This window comes from Megalobrama amblycephala, linkage group LG13 (assembly GCF_018812025.1).
Source record: "Megalobrama amblycephala isolate DHTTF-2021 linkage group LG13, ASM1881202v1, whole genome shotgun sequence".
NCBI lineage: Eukaryota > Metazoa > Chordata > Actinopteri > Cypriniformes > Xenocyprididae > Megalobrama > Megalobrama amblycephala.
Window position 1 is genome coordinate 29,056,053 of NC_063056.1, and position 16,705 is coordinate 29,072,757.

The 16,705-nt window shown below is 36.9% G+C and overlaps 2 protein-coding genes across 2 annotated transcripts in view; both read right to left on the bottom strand.

Annotated features, from left to right (window-relative positions):
- Positions 1–299: 299 nt before the first annotated feature.
- Positions 300–10,526, bottom strand: faxcb (failed axon connections homolog, metaxin like GST domain containing b). The gene is made up of 6 exons (XM_048153968.1): positions 9,957–10,526; positions 7,841–7,976; positions 7,383–7,579; positions 4,865–5,082; positions 1,928–2,044; positions 300–878 (listed from the first exon to the last, which is right to left on the bottom strand). Exons 1-6 carry the CDS (start codon positions 10,214–10,216, stop codon positions 586–588), a joined length of 1,221 nt encoding a protein of 406 aa, XP_048009925.1. The 5' UTR covers positions 10,217–10,526; the 3' UTR covers positions 300–585.
- Positions 10,527–12,572: 2,046 nt separating this feature from the next.
- coq3 (coenzyme Q3 methyltransferase) overlaps positions 12,573–16,705 on the bottom strand; it is a 6,373-nt gene continuing 2,240 nt past the window's right edge. Inside the window, exons 3-6 of the mRNA XM_048153683.1 lie at positions 15,181–15,280; positions 14,056–14,298; positions 13,416–13,575; positions 12,573–13,174 (exon numbers count right to left, since the gene is read on the bottom strand). Coding sequence (XP_048009640.1) covers positions 12,984–13,174; positions 13,416–13,575; positions 14,056–14,298; positions 15,181–15,280 — 694 coding nt within the window. The 3' untranslated portion in view covers positions 12,573–12,983. The remainder of the gene's footprint in view (positions 13,175–13,415; positions 13,576–14,055; positions 14,299–15,180; positions 15,281–16,705) is intronic.

A 16,705-nucleotide genomic window follows, 5' to 3' on the forward strand; every position in this document is an offset into this window, starting at 1 on the left:
TTTAAACAGAAGGTAGAAATTCACACAGATTTAGAAATTTTAGAAATTTTCTTAAATTAAATTTAAGAAAAAATGTAACTGTCAACCTCACACAAACATCCTAGAATCATGCAAGCTAGTGTTTTGCTACATAATTCTCTTCTGGAGCAAATGTTTGATCAACATTTGAGAGGAAATAGATGTATAGAAATGCCTTGACTGGTCTTACAAATTCAGTGAGTAGAATTTCAATTCAATTGTTTCCTTGAAATGAAAGCCAATTAAAACCATACTGAAAATGTGGACAAATGTAAGACGTCTGAGAAAGATGGATGAGATATAATGTTTTTACAAAACATGTCCAAGATATACAACTGAGAACGGATGATCTTTTACACATCACACAAATGGAACTAAAGCGAGCGTCCGACTTTTGTGGTGTAAATTTTAAGGTGTACATGTCCACGACTGAACATGTTAAATACACACATTTTGTTTGTACTTCAGGTCCATCAAAGTGTGATTCATCCAGGCATGATATATCAATATCAGTTTTGTGTGCCATCAGATGATACACCAGATGAAAAGCAACCACCTCTATTGGATTTAACCCTTGACCTGCTCCACATCTGAGCCATCTATTTCAATGTCAGAGTCTGAGAGCGAGCGTCCAGAGTGGTCTGAGTCATGAGAGTGTGTGTTACTATGCGAAGGCAGGCTTAGATCGCTCTCCTCTAAAGTGTCGGTCCTGGAAAAGAGACCAAGGTCCATCAGGCAGGTGGGCGTCCCGCTGCTGTCATTGTCGCTATCGTAACAGAAGTCCTCTAAGTCCACAAACCACTCGGGCCAGAACTTCCTCCGTATGCGCTCACAGTACATGGCGAGGTTGATCAGTTCTCCTGTGGACAGATAGACGTAATTGTTTTTTATGTAGCTTTCTTAAAACCTGTCAAACAGGGTTAGCTGAATTTGATGGATTTAGTTTTAATTAATTTTGTTTTAATTCATTATTAATTTTAATTACATTTGATGAATTAACTCATAAATATACTTTATCACAAGAAAAAATTTAAATAACCCATTAAACATGAAAGTATTATGCAATCATTTAAGATATTTCTATAGATGTATATATATATAAATTATTTTTTAAAATCTAGGGTTCTATATAGAAACCCATTGAACTTTACTCTAAGAGTGTAACTTCTTTAAGAATACCGCAATATATTTCTATAGTGCTGAGGTGGATTCTGGATTGGCAACCTAACTGTAATGTGCAGAAGCACAAATAAATGCCTATAATGCCATCTAGTGGATATACTGACTAATAACATTCAACAAACTGCCATGCAAGGGCACAACAATTTAAGAGTAGTTTATCCAAAAAATGAAAATTCCAATACCTCACTCACTTTTTCCAAACCTGTGTAATTTTCTTTCTTCCGTGGAACACAAAAGGAGATGTTAATCAGAATGTTCGCGCTGCTCTTTTTTTCAAATTAAGTGAATGTGCTGTCGAGCTCCAAAAATAACAAATCTACCCCAAAGTACCATAAACAAAATCCAAATGACTTGTGCACTATATTTTGAATATTCTGAAGCCATATGATCAGAAACAGACCTTAATTTATGTAATTTGTTGAAAACCTTACTTTTTGTCCTTTTTAGAGTACCCGTCCCCATTCAGTCTAACATCTCCTTTTGTCTTTCATAGAAGAAAGAAAGTCACACATGTTTGGAACAACATGAGGTTGAGTAAATAATGACATTATTGGATAAACACACCCTTTAAATACCACAACATCCAAAACTCAAAGACATGCATGAATTTCCCTTTTGTTCTCCAAATATTACCACTTATGTTTTAATCGGCCAGTCAAAAATTTGATGCATACTGTTATGTTTCTATTATGAAAATGCAAAACTGCAGTTGTGAGGTCTTGCTCACCTTTAATGAGCTGCTCGGGCCGTGTGCCAGGCAGTGTCCACATGGCTTGTGCAAGGTGACCGAACACTGTGGCATCCACACTGGACAGCTTCGGACCCATGATGTACTTCTTATCCCCTGACAGACCGGAAAATAAATATTAACCCCCAGCCATAATGTAAGACAAATAACAGACTTCTTTAAAATTGTCTCAGAAACACATTGCTTTAAAACAGCCACTACAAAAACATATTTATACACTTTAGTGTATTCATTTATCAGATGGATATGGATTACATGAAACTACAACTCCATGTGATGACATGTCTTCATGTTTTGTGACAGGTGTAGTTTCACTGACACTTGAGCTATATGATACTAACATGCAGGAACAAAAAAATATTGGCTTATACAATCAAACCAAAATTTATTCAGACACCTTGAACATTTCATTCATTAATACAGTTTATTCACTATAGTTTAAAACAATGGTAATAAAATATGACAAGATCTCAGAGTTAAACTGTGTTTAATCTTAATTATGTCAGATAACACTTGAGCAAAACATGGTCAGGTCAAAGTGTCTCAGTAATTTTTGGTTCCAAATTTTTATCGATTTTCACTGTATGAAGAATTTTTGTCACAGTTTACTTTATTTTGCTATCCTCACTTACATAAATGAACTATAGTGTCCTGCACTCTCTAGTAAAAATATATTAAATATATCAAAAATGTCTGAATAATTTTTGGTTTGACTGTATATTTTATCAAAAATAATTCAAATGACAGTTTTATGGCCTGGAAACAACATAGTTACACGATCATTCAAAAGTTTGGGGACTAAGATTTTTAAATGCTTTTAAAAGAAGTCTCTTTTGCTAACCAAGGCTGCATTTATTTTTTCAAAAATATAATAAAAACAGTAATACTGGGAAATATTATAATTGTTCAAGTTAAGAAACTTTTCTTAAATAAATTTTAAAATATATTTAGTTAGTGTCACATGATCCATCAGAAATAATTACAATATGCTGATTTGGTCTTTATGAAACATTTCTTATTATTATTATCAATGTTGAAAACGATTGTGGTGTTTAATATTTTTATGGAAACTATGATTTTGTTATTTTGTCAGGATTATATTATGAATATAAAGTTCAAAAGAACAGCATCATTTTTTTGGTAAAATATTAAAGGTACACTGTAACTTTTTTCATTCAAAATTTAAAGGTGCCCTCGAATGAAAAATTGAATTTATCTTGCCATAGTCAAATAACAAGAGTTCAGTACATGGAAATGACATACAGTGAGTCTCAAACTCCATTGTTTCCTCCTTCTTATATAAATCTCATTTGTTTAAAAGACCTCTGAAGAACAGGCGAATCTCAACATAACACCGACTGTTACGTAACAGTCGGGGTGTACGCCCCCAATATTTGCATATGCCAGCCCATGTTCCCAACATTATGAAAGGCATTAGACAAGGGCAGCCAGTAACGTCTGGAGCAGCACAGCCGAATCATCAGACTAGGTAAGCAAGCAAGAACAATAGTGAAAAATGGCAGATGGAGCAATAATAACTGTCATGATCCATGATATCATGATATTTTTAGTGATATTTGTAAATTGTCTTTCTAAATGTTTCTTTAGTATGTTGCTAATGTACTGTTAAATGTGGTTAAAGTTACCATCGTTTCTTACTGTATTCACGGAGACAAGAGAGCCGTCGCTATTTTCATTTTTAAAGACTTGCAGTCTGTATAATTCATAAACACAACTTCATTCTTTATAAATCTCTCCAACAGTGTAGCATTAGCCGTTAGCCACGGAGCACAGCCTCAAATTCATTCAGAATCAATGTAAACAATATAACAGTATACAATACTCACATAATCCGACGCATGCATGCCGCATGCATGACGAACGCTTTGTAAAGATCCATTTGAGGGTTATGTTAGCTGTGTAAACTTTGTTTAGGCACTGTTTAAGGCAAGTGCGAGCTCTGTGGGCGGGGAGCGTCAGCATTTAAAGGGGCCGTACAGCATAAATCAGCTCATATTTAATGATGCCCCAAAATAGACAGTTAAAAAAATTAATTAAAAAAAATCTATGGGGTATTTTGAGCTGAAACTTCACACACACATTCAGGAGACACCTTAGACTTATATTACATCTTGTAAAAAAACGTTCGATGGCACCTTTAAATAATGAGTCAATCCTTCTTCCAAAACGTGTTTTTGTCTTATACTGATTCACTATGGTAAGTCTATTATAAGTGATTATATTTTAGACCTAGAGGGATGGCTTTCACAGAAAGTCACTCGCTCGTGCGTTTCTTGTCATATACTGTATGTAAATACAGAAAAGTTGCTCTGGCTACTGGTAGCGGCATAAGTTAGTTGTCACAATGAACAGAGGAGAGTCTGCTGGCAAAAAGAGAACGCAACAGAGCTTGTAATAAAATGAGAATCAACATTGGCTTGGCTTTTCGGAGATGGTGAGAATTGAAGGATCTGAAATGTAAAAGCGATGTGGAAATGTTTTTATTACTCAACAGCTGCAATGTATTTTACACAGATAACAGATAAATTGCCATATGTAGCTCTCTAAAAGAGTACATTGTAAAGCATTATCTATTGTGAAGGGTCATTTCTTTGTTTGTTGTAGCGCTGTTTATTTTCAAGGAAGTACCGTGTCTATTAATGGGTATAGCTGCAGTAACATCTTAAGCTAGTCAGCTTCAGCTAGATCCTTATATCTCTTAAGCCTAGTAGTTAATGTTTTATAAGCAGTAGGATTTCATCTCTCACATATTCATCCACACAGTCACGCAGAGCTGAAGCACAACCAAAACAATGTACTTCAGCAAAATGAATGCAGATTTGTTTTTTAAAGTTACATAGTGTACATTTAAATATTGTGATCTCATCACAAAAACATGCTACTGTCAGTACTTACCTAGCAGTGTGGCCAGTGTGCGCATGTCCTTCTCCATGAGGGTGTAAACCTCCTCTTTAGTGAAGCAGCCAATGCCATGACAGTACATCTCCCTCTTTACAATCCCACCAGTCAGCTGACACAGGATCCATTTGAGCAGGTCACTGAGGGGTCCGGGAAGGTCCAGCATCCTCTGAGTCTCCTGAACATTATCCACCCACTGACAGTATGCAATGGTCCTGTGAGGACAAGAGAGAGAAGAGTGAATTAGAGGTGATTCCCGCCATAAGTATGTATAAAGAGCCATTTGTACTGCGGGGGAAAAAAAGGTCATATAATGAAGACAAACTGTTTAATAATGATATAAATAATTGGCTTTTATATTGTCATTTTTCTACATTTTGCAAGTAGTGATGAGACTTTGCAAAACCACATGTAGATTTGTTTTGATTTCTTACAGTTAAAAACCTGAAAGAAACTTTTTTCTACCTAAAGTCTTTAGAAAGCAGATATGGCATAGTAAATGCATTATAACATGCAATAGAACCATAGAATAAAGCATACAGTAGTTTAGACTAACATATTACTGTGCTCTAATACGTATGCATTTACTGTTTATTTAAATGCATAAAACATTTATTTAGCAGCTGCTTTTATCCAAAACAACTTACAAATGAAATCTACAACAAATAATTGATCATAAGCACAAGCAATTCTTCATAAAATGGGCTTATTTATAATTCAGAGTTTATTATAACTGAGTGCAGCTTTAGTATCACAGAAAACAAATTCAGTTTGGCCTTTGAGATTAAACTTTGAATTAATTCTCTGCTCTGTGATTATCTGAATCAAATTAATTAAAGCTGTCTTTAATTAACTTCTTTGCACACTAGGCAATGCATTAATAAAAGTCGTTCATCCAAAATGGCTTTAAGCGCTCTTTGGGTTCATGGTTTGAACTCACCACTTGGAATTTACAATCAGCCTTTCATCAGGTTTAAATCAGATTCAAAGAGAGTAAGTTCTGTGCCAAAAATAATGACTTTATTCAAACATGTTGCATTGACCAACATGGCATTTTAATCTGTAAAGACATAATACATGAATTCCATGAAACAGTACTGTATCATAACTCTTATTTATAGCTCAATAAATGTCCCAGCTCAGCAAGCTTTTCAGCTGACATACACAATACCACTCCGAAGTGGACAGAGATATTCAAACCTATGAATTATTCAATCAATAGCCATGTGGGATCCTATATATAGCACAGTGTAAAGCGTTTCTAGGCAATGTGAAGACAGAATGCAACAGAAAAAGAAACAACAACAACAACAACAACAAAAAATTGAATTCATTTGAAGAAAGCTCATAATGCAAAAGGAATGAAAATAACGAGATTAGGTTGTAAGAAAGCAGAGTGTTTATACCATTGCTCTTCCCCCACCGTAACACATATATTTATTTTTTTAAGTATAATGCTTACTCTAGTATACCCAATTTGTAGGATTATGTTTCAGCACCACTCATTATTTTTTTTATAAATCTGCTGCAAGCACTGCAAATCTTGCCAGATGTACACTCCAAGCTTATCATGCATATTTTTATTGTAATAATTCACTATTATGGACTCATACAACTTTTCATTCATTTTGTTACGCAAATAGTAATGGCTGTTTTCAAGGATTGAAATCTTACAATTGAAATATTACAATTTGGAATAGAAATTTGAAATATTTTTTATAAAAGAACACATTCACTTTGATTAAGTATTACAAAAATGATGAAGATTGCTAATAACTAATGTCTAGTTAAAATCAGTCATGTGTATGGCAGCTTGTATTTTGTAATTTGCATAATACCAGCCTATGGTCTTCATTGGCTGCCAGCGAATGATGTCATTTTGACCCGCCCTCAAACACTGCAGTTGTAGCTGAGGCCTGGAAGAGTTTGTTCGTGTTGTCGACATGTCGAGAAGACACTGTTTTCTGTGCTGCGAAAGCAAATCCACTTTGCATGCACTTCCAAAGGAAGAGGACTCGTGCTCAAATTGATACGGTAAAACCGCCACTGTTAGTGTTCGTATCAGTGTATATACAAGTGCTGAGGAAGCCTCCGGAGCTGAAATTCAGATATGGTAATGAGGGTTTAGTTTTTGACACATGTGGTAGACTAATCACAACAGACTGAGCCATCTGACCAATCAGAGCAGAGTAGGCTCTCAGAAAGGAGGGACCGGATTCTTGATTGAACACTGTGAGAAAAGCTGTGATGCTGCAATGCATATTATGAGAAAGTTAAAGTGTTTTTTGTCCTTGGATGCATGCATGTAAACCTGTTGTAGGAGACCTCCGAAACTAAATTAGGAACATGTAAATATAGCATAATAGTGGCTCTTTAGGATTTCATTCAAATGAATAATTCCTCAACTAAACAAAAAAACTGTGCAGAACTCCATTGACTGCATATTTGCCTCTCACATTCCAGCAACGGCTCAGCAGCAGAAGTGACTCATTCTGAATGCCAACACATGACTCACCAGTAAAAGTGTTCCTCCACCATTGTGGTGATGGCCCGCGCTACCGCCTGCTCCTGAGCGCTCAGACTCTTGTTCAAGCTCACACCAAGTTTCTCCTCCAGAAAGTCAATTATAAATTCAGTTCCGCATACCTGCTCGTAGTTATACTCAACCCAAGGCATCTTGCCCTGGGAAGAGAGGCTTCCGTCAAAGTAATTCTGCAAAGAAAGAAATATGAAGGTGAAAAGATGTAAACCGTTAATAAAGTTATTTTTGCAATCTATTATAATAACGATAATTTAATAATCTTTATTCTGGAGCATCTGGATGTGAATGAAAAAAACATAATCCTATTTTCTAAGGGCTTTCTTGAATTTCATTGACATTTCAAGAGCAGATGGTGTGACTTCCAATAACTGCATGTAACCAGTGATCAAAAGAAATGGACTCCATAATCCATATGGCTCCTTCATGCATACTTGATAGGGCAGATCAACCATGCGCAGATATGTCTCCAATTTCAGGCAGAAAGGTGACAGGCTCGGCACCCCGTTTTTTGGCCTGGAGAACTGGTGAAGGATGATGGCGTCTTTAGAATCCAACTCCTGCTCCTTCCTGTAAGGAGGCGATCAACCACAGATTGTAAAATCAGACAAATCCTATTTGAGATTTCAATATGAATAGATACAGTAAGTCAAAATACTGATGGTTAAATATCAGAGTCAGACATATGTAACAAAACTTTACATGTATTCATTTGCCATGCATTTTTATCTAAAATGACTTCACGGTACACATTTTAGAATCATATTTTTTTCCCAAGGATATTCCATCACTCTAGCATTGCAAAGCGTCATGCATTACCAGCTGAAGTACAGCAAGAAAATGGTTTTACAGGAACACAATTTAGCTTTAAAAGCAGCTATTTAGCCTCCTAAAATCTTGTGGAGTGCAGTGGAAAACACCTTATACTATAATTATGAGGAAACAGCAGGATGTGTGTGGGAGGACACAGTCAGGTTTTATTTTACAAGCAGCAACTACAAGCTCACAAAACAACACAACCTCCTATTCTGATCACAAATCACAAACAATTTTAGAAACAACAGGCTGAAACTCAATACATAATCTAATTAGCGATCATTAATAAAAAGCAATCATGATTTCTACACTCAGAGCCAACGACAACTACAGATTTCCAAGTAATAACACAGTTTAAGTGTGTAGTAGACCCTGTCAGGGCATTGATGTGTTTAATATGATATACAAAAAGAAATTCCTAATACAAACAGAAATTGATTGCAGATTCATTTGCATAATGATTACATAACATGACATCAGAGTATTCCACCTGTGGGTCTGTAATTAACCATGATGGTAACAGAAAGATACTCGACCATATTAGGATCACAGAAAGTTTACCTAATGCACTGTTTTGTGGCATGTAATTCTCAGAGTTAACAAACTATCACGTGTCATTGCCCAGGCCAAAACAACACCTCCAGGACTTATTTTCTCAATTAAAGGTGCAGTAAGCAATTTCTGAGAAAAGCTGTTAAAAAAGTGGATCAGACCTTATCACCAAAACACATTTGTAGCTAATCAGCAGTAAGGGGCGTATACACTCATTGGGGGAGGTGCCTATTTTGCAGCGGGGCGGAGCTATAAAGATAAGGGTGTGATCGTTTTGGGTAGGGGCATGTTTGTTTTGGTGATTTCAAATATCAACAGCGTTTCTCGGAAATCACTTACAGCATCGTTAATATAAAAAGGCCATTCAGTTTTATAAGGACTCCACTCACCCTCTCAGCTTTACAATTCAGATGCTTTCATGTGGCTATAAAATGAACATTCTGATGCACTAACAATGTCTATTTATGTTTTTATTTTTGTTTAATGTTTGTTTATTGCACACGTTTGTCTTTTTACGTCATTATCAAAGACTAATTTTCATTTCATGGCAAACTGAATAGATAATAAAGTGTAAAGCATCAGTATTGAATGGTGCAGAGCTCAGGGCTCAAACATGACGCTGTCCACTGCTTGTGGTGCTGAAATCTCCCAGTGAAGTATTGTTTGAGGATAAAAACGTATTTTGCCACATTAAAAACAGCTGTAAGTCTGCAAGTTGAGACTTCCAACAGCATAGAAGCGCCTTGAATTTATTATTAGGTAATGGCCAGCAGATAAGGAAGGTCGCTTGTACAATACAAGTCAAGGGCATCGCGATCCAGTGAAGTAAACAGTCACGATCACGTGCCGCATATTACGCTTTATTTGCACTAAGAACGAATGTAAGGTGCTGTAGGTCTATGCCGACGTAAACAAGAGAAATTCCAGATGAGTACTGATGACAGGGCGTTTTCATACGCTCCAGTGCGGCCAAAAACCGCTTGTGCATGTAATGTAGAAAACGTGACTTGATGCAACACAGCGGACGCGAGTTCAGCTGGCTCTGGCACTGCCTTGCGTACTAATTTACATTTTCCTCTAGACAGGCTCAAATGTACAAATGATTTATTATGATCTATTATAAACAATAACATAAGGTAATTTCATATATCATGTGACATCACTGCAGGCCGAAGCACTGACCTGATGGAGAGCAGCTCGTGCAGTAGATACGCAGCCGCAGCCAACAGGGCACCTCCGGTGATGTAAAGCGTCTTCCTCCACCAGGAATCCGATACCAATCCCGACATGATCCCGCCGAAATCCTGCACGGGGACGGCAACTATGTACCCATAAAATAAGTGACGCTCATCAGAGCCACACAACCCGAAGGACGGGCTCTGATTCCGGCCGAGATCAACCACGAACGACCGGGAGGAGGCGAAACCAGCAACCCAGTACATTCTCTCTCTCCCCCCGCTTCCTCCAACGAATCCTACGCCACTTCATTTATCCATATAAATATGGACAATTGTTACATGGTTGTGTGTTATGTCGGCCTCGTAAAGCAAAAGAAAAGCATTTTAACGGGATTTGGCTCCCGCACGCAGCTCCGCATCCTCCTTTGTTGCTGTGCTGGAGCAGAGTGACGTCACGGCGCATCACACATGGAAACTGAGCAAATAAAACACATTCAGGCTTTTTATTAAACGAAATACGCAGGCCTAAGCATAATATGAGGGACATTTTGGTTTGCGATAAACAGCTTTCATTTCGTTTTAAACAGTTACAATATATAAAAGGTCGTTCAATTCTTTATTCTTAATTTACCCTTCAGTTACGTAATGCATTTCGACTTATTTAAAGACAGTAATAGATTATATTATATATTATGTGTATGTATACATGTGTATGTATATATCATCCATATATATAGATATACACTGTGTTCCAAATTATTATGCAAGTGTCATATCAGCTCAATTAAGTTTTAGTTTTTCTAAGAAAGTGTTTGTTTGTTTATTTATCCATGTATTTTTTAGATAACTGGTCAATCTCAGACAAAATAATTTGCCAGGTCTACTTAGGTAAATGGAAACCTTACTTAGACGTTGTTCCACATTATTAAGCAAGTCACAGTTCTCATGCAATTTGGGGAGGAAGAAAGATCTTTCTGAAGATGAAAAGCATGAAATGGTACAATGTTGTGCAAAAGGCATGAAAACAACTAATATTGTGTGAAAACTGAATGCAGATTATTAATGAAGTATCATAAGATTTGTGAGTGATTTAGAGCACAGCAGAACTCGGTCAGATAAAGGCTTATTAAGTAAAGTTCCTGTGAAAAAAATTAATTGTATTAAAAGCCAGTGTTGAGCAGCAAACAGGTATTTGAAGCTGCTGGTGTCTCTGGAGTCTTGAGAACCTCTCCATGCAGGCTGGCAGTTGTTTGTAAAATTGCAATTTAACCACCACTAACCAAACCTCACTAAGAGAAACATTTACAGTAGGTGTACAAATAAATGAAGACTCAATAGTTTTATTCACTGACTAATGGATGGTCTAAATGGATGGATTTCTGGATGATTGGTGAATGGCCACCACATTCCAACAAGACTGTGATGTCAGCAAGGAGCTGGCGGGTGATAATTTGGGCTGGAATATTGGGAAGTGAGATGGAAGGTCCCTTTAGGGTCTCTGAGGGTGTCAAAATGACTTCATCAAGATATGTGAGTTCATAACTGTCCATTTTCAGCTATGGTATAAAAAGAAGGATAGTGCCTTCTGAAATACAATGCACTAACCCATGCTGCAAAAAAACACCACAGCAATAAAACTGTTTGAAAATGTATTTCTACATCCACTGTAAATGTTTCTCTATGTGAGCTTTGGTTTGGAGTGGCTTAAATGCAATTTTACACACAACTGCCAGTCTGCATGGAGAGGTTCTCAAGACTCCAGAGACACCAGCAGCTTCAAATACCTGTTTGCTGCTCAACACTGGCTTATAGCTGCCCTTTTAATACAATTAACTTGTTTGACAGAAACTTTCCTTAATAAGCCTTTATCTGACCGAGTTCTGCTGTGCTCTAAATCACTCACAAATCTTATGATACTTCAATAATAATCTGCATTCAGTTTTCACATAATATTAGTTGTTTTCATGCCTTTTGCACAACATTGCACCATTTTTATGCTTTTCATCTTCATAAAGATCTTTCTTCCTCCCCATATTGCATGAGAACTGTGCCTTGCTTAATAATGTGGAACAATGTCTTTAAGTAGGGTTTCCATTTACCTAAGTAGACCTGGCAAATTATTTTGTCTGAGATTGATACCAGTTATCTAAAAATACATGGATAAATAAACAAACAAACACTTTCTTAGAGAAACTAAAATCTGAATGTTTATTGTACTGAAATCCTACTGATATATAATTTGCATAATAATTTGGAACACAGTGTAATTTAAATATATATATATATATATATATATATATATATATATATATATATATATATATATATATATATGCTCTGCTAAATCTGGGTGAAAAATTAAAATTGGTTGTAAATTGATAAAATTGTTGCATGAAAATTATTTATACTACTACTACTACTACTACTACTACTACTACTAATAATAATAATAATAAGTTTCTAGTCTTATGATTAAACATGAAGCCCACCTAGAAGACATCTTGCTGTTGTATTTTTTCCTGCTTTATTTATATATGAAAGTTACCATGATTGTTGTGACAAAGTAAATAAATGTACTTAAAATAGAGAATTGTTCATGCTGAATGAAACACTTTCTCAATCATGTAACTCATCAGTTTTATTCTTTGTTTTTTATTTTATTAGGTACTTACACTTTGTGTCAATTGCCTTAAAAAAACAATTCCCAGTCTATTTGACCTCTGATATTAACCAGAGATCATTACAACAAAACACACAAGTAATTTGTGGTTAATATACATCGAAGAATCTTTGAAATGAATATCGTATGGTTCAAAAGTGCTTCAATCTCAAATTCTCATCTTTCCAAGAGATTCATAACTTCATAAAAGATGTTTTATGAATTGTGTGTCTGATAAAATATGTTTTCTAAAGGAATACAAGGCCAAGAATTATTACTGGTTCAGCAATGCACTATGCAACATTTTGAGATCACACTTTATTCTGGAGCAGTCAAACTGTGTTTGATAGCAGTTCCAACATTAAAAATAGCTCAACTGTAACTTTTGGCTTGACCTGGCTCATCCAGATTCTCACTCTCAGCCCAGACCCGGTCAGGCTGGGGCTCTTCTTTGCGTTTGACTGCATGCAAAGCATAGTTGATAGCAGTGCTCTGCTGCCAGCTCCATGCTCCTGTGAGAGGATTGTACATCATGCCTCTGATAGCCTCCACGTAGAAACCAACTGGGACAAAGTGAAACAAAACGATAGTAAAAGAAAGTAACAAATGCAGCTGTAAATAAACACTGTAGCAGTGGAACATTAGATCATATTGAGCAGTCATGAAATGTATACCAGGTTTTTCCAACAAGCTGTTATTAAAACAGCAAAGGAGATCCATGAAAGAAAAATGGAGGGGTAATACCCAGAAACCTGATCAATGAATGATGGTGAGAGAGAAATGGAAGTCAGAGAAAGCACTCACAAGACTCCAGCAGTCGTTCCAGATCCTCTGGGCTGATGAATTTCTCCCAGTCATGAGTGCCACTCGGTAAAATCCTTAACAGCTGCTCTGCTGCCACAATCCCAAAAACGTAGGACAAGTTGGTTTTGTTAATAGTGGTGATGAAAAGAGAGCCACCAGGCTGGAAGACAATGCCGGCTCACATTAGTTTTGCAAATATAATTAGTCTCAGATTTCAATAAAGATTTATTTGAAATTAAATTTTGCGGCACTTTAGTCATTCATTCCGTTTAAACAAATAAGGTTATTTTAGGGGATAAACACTGTAAAAGGGATATTGACAAACTTATGTAATGTGTATACAAATATTATATAATTTAATTATATTATATTATATTATATTATATATTTTAATCTATTAACTGAAAGGGAAAGAAAGCCTAACAGAAAAAGGCTGATGAAAGTGCCTCTTATTTTAACTGGATGTCACAGCATTAGGGAAGATTATGGGGATTTGGAGTAACTCTTTAGGAAGACCGTTTGTCCTCTGACACACTGACCCAGGAGATTAAATCCATCCATTCAGTTCTCTTTGCTGAGAATCTCACTATCACTTTGTGCTACTGTCATTGTTTCAGATGTCAGTGATTCTGTGACACACCTTCAACACCTGATAGCAGCAGTTGGCAAAGGCGTCCAGGTCGGCCAGATGTTCCACCACCTCAGATGCCACTACGGCATGAAACCCCTCTACTTCCTCCTCAGCGAGGTCTTCCAGGGTGCAGGCCTGATAGCGAACTCTCTCCCGCAATTCGGGATCGTAGGAGCTGTGCAGCTCTGCAGTCCGCACACTGTCCTCCACTGGGTCAATTCCCAGGACATCTGCTCCTAGCCTCCCTAGTGGCTGAGAAAGGTTAATGCTACTCAGGGTTCAAAATAATAATAGAAAAAGCTAATTCAACGTATCAATAAATACTATACTACTACTATAATAGTATGTAAATAATAATAAAATAATACTTATCCACAGGGCTGAAACTATACATTTTTCTATGTTAAATTTGGATCGGTATTGAATTTGTATGGTAAACAATTTCAGTGGAAGATGTTATATGTAATTGCATATGTAATTGTTCAGTTTCAATGTAAAATGGTTGCTTACTAATGTACAGCAGGGACTGTTCATTGTTTAAGCAAAACAAAAAAGTGTCCTTTATGTTTCAATGGCCAAGATAATAATTATTTACAATGACATATATAAGCACTTAATAACTTAAAATTACACAGTGGCAAAAAACATAACAAAAAAACATCTGCACATTGCCCTCTGCTGGTCAGACAGGGGAATGGACTGGAGCTGAAGTAACCAGTCAACTGCCTGTACCACTGATGTGCCTCAAAGCGGATCTTCCGCCATAAGCTTTTGCATGACAGGACACTCAAAAAACATCATGCTCACCAAAACACAACAACGACACATCAGGCAGGGAGAAAGTATTTATCTCAGTGGAGGAAACCACTGGGCGTGAAGCTGTCCGTTTTAATCATGTACTTCATTTGGTAGGTTTTCAGTTATCATTTGTGGCCAGCTAAAAATGTTATCAAACCTAACAAACATGAGACCAGCTTTATTTTGCCATCAAACCCAAATCTGATCTATCAAATAAGAAAATATCAAATAGTAAACAGAAAAACTGTACTTGCAATAACTAGTGCAACTGACTCAATATTTATCTGTCTAGCCAGTCATCATTACAGCATAATTTTTATAACTAACACTAGTTACCTCACTCAGCACGCCTCCACCACAGCCGACGTCCAGTATTCTGAGCCCAGTCAGAGGTTTGCCCAACTGCCAGACGCCGTGCACATTCAACAAATTATCCCTGAAAATGAGGTCAAAGGTCACAAAATGAGGTTAAGAAGGCATTAAGCTAAAGGACTTGTCACCTCCAGTCAAGCAGAATTTTAAAGCGATGTACATCAGACTGACACGAAACAGAAAATCTGAAGCTTAATCACAGCATGCAATTCCACAATGTGCTTTCCGAGACACAAACACATCTTACTCCTAGTCCCTCTGGCTAGACACATGCCTCTGACATCCTGAAGCAATTGTACATCCTCACTATTCGTCTCACTGGACCCATAGGCAACATCCTCACGTGTCTCCTCAAATGCTTGGACAGGCCTTGCAGACCAAAGCAGCCTGAGGTGCTGCTCACTGCCAATCCTGTTAACTCAGCCCATCACTGCCACAAAGTCTTTGAAGGAATTCCCTGCCTGATCTCTAGAAAACACACACTCCTCAAGTACAACATCATAACCAGCAACAGCACTGAGGTCCCTCATTTAAACAAGCCCCCAGGGCACCAGCATACCCATACACGCTGCATATACGCTGCTCATCACTGATAGAACTGATGCTGTGTTCAGGGAAGGGGAAGAAATTGTGCGCTGGATGATTCCAGGAGACGAGGGGGAAAACCTTACAATGACAATCACAATATACATCCTGACTCTCATGGAAACAGCTGCCGAGAGAAGAATCACAGACATACCGCATAATCTCTAGCTGCTGTCCTCACCCTTTCACCCTAATCACCATTACCTGGACATGAGACAGAAGCTTCTGTTTTCTATCTGTGGACAAGCTTCTAGAATAGCTGCTAGTACTATTGCCTGACTCTGATTAATAGAAATGATTCTGATTAATAGAAACGATTCAGTTTAGATGACAAGAAGAAAATATTTGAAAGAAATTTATATTTTTATTCAGCAAGAATGTATTAAAGGTGTCCTAGAATCAAAAATTGAATTTACCTTGGCATAGTTGAATAACAAGAGTTCAGTACATGGAAATGACATACAGTGAGTTTCAAACTCCATTGTTTCCTCCTTCTTATGTAAATATAATTTGTTTAAAAGACATCTGAAGAACAGGCGAATCTCAACATAACATCGACTGTTACGTAACAGTCGGGATCATTAATATGTACGCCCCCAATATTTGCATATGCCAGCCCATATTCAAGGCATTACACAAGGGCAGCCAGTATTAACGTCTGTATCTGTGCACAGCTGAATCATCAGACTAGGTAAGCAAGCAAGAACAATAGCGAAAAATGGCAGATGGAGCGATAATAACTGTCATGATCCATGATAACATATATTCAGTGATATTGTAAATTGTCTATCTAAATGTTTCGTTAGCATGTTGCTAATGTACTGTTAAATGTGGTTAAAGTTACCATCGGTTATTACTGTATTCACTGTATTCACGACAAGAGCCGTCGCTATTTTCATTTTTA

Excerpts from the sequence above, each read along its gene's own strand:
- faxcb (XM_048153968.1), bottom strand. The coding sequence starts at position 10,216 with ATGTACTGGGTTGCTGGTTTCGCCTCCTCCCGGTCGTTCGTGGTTGAT. Across the intron at positions 5,083-7,382 it reads GTGGAGGAACACTTTTACTG|GACCATTGCATACTGTCAGT; the intron begins GTGAGTCATGTG and ends TTGTCCTCACAG. Across the intron at positions 879-1,927 it reads GCCCGAGCAGCTCATTAAAG|GAGAACTGATCAACCTCGCC; the intron begins GTGAGCAAGACC and ends ATCTGTCCACAG.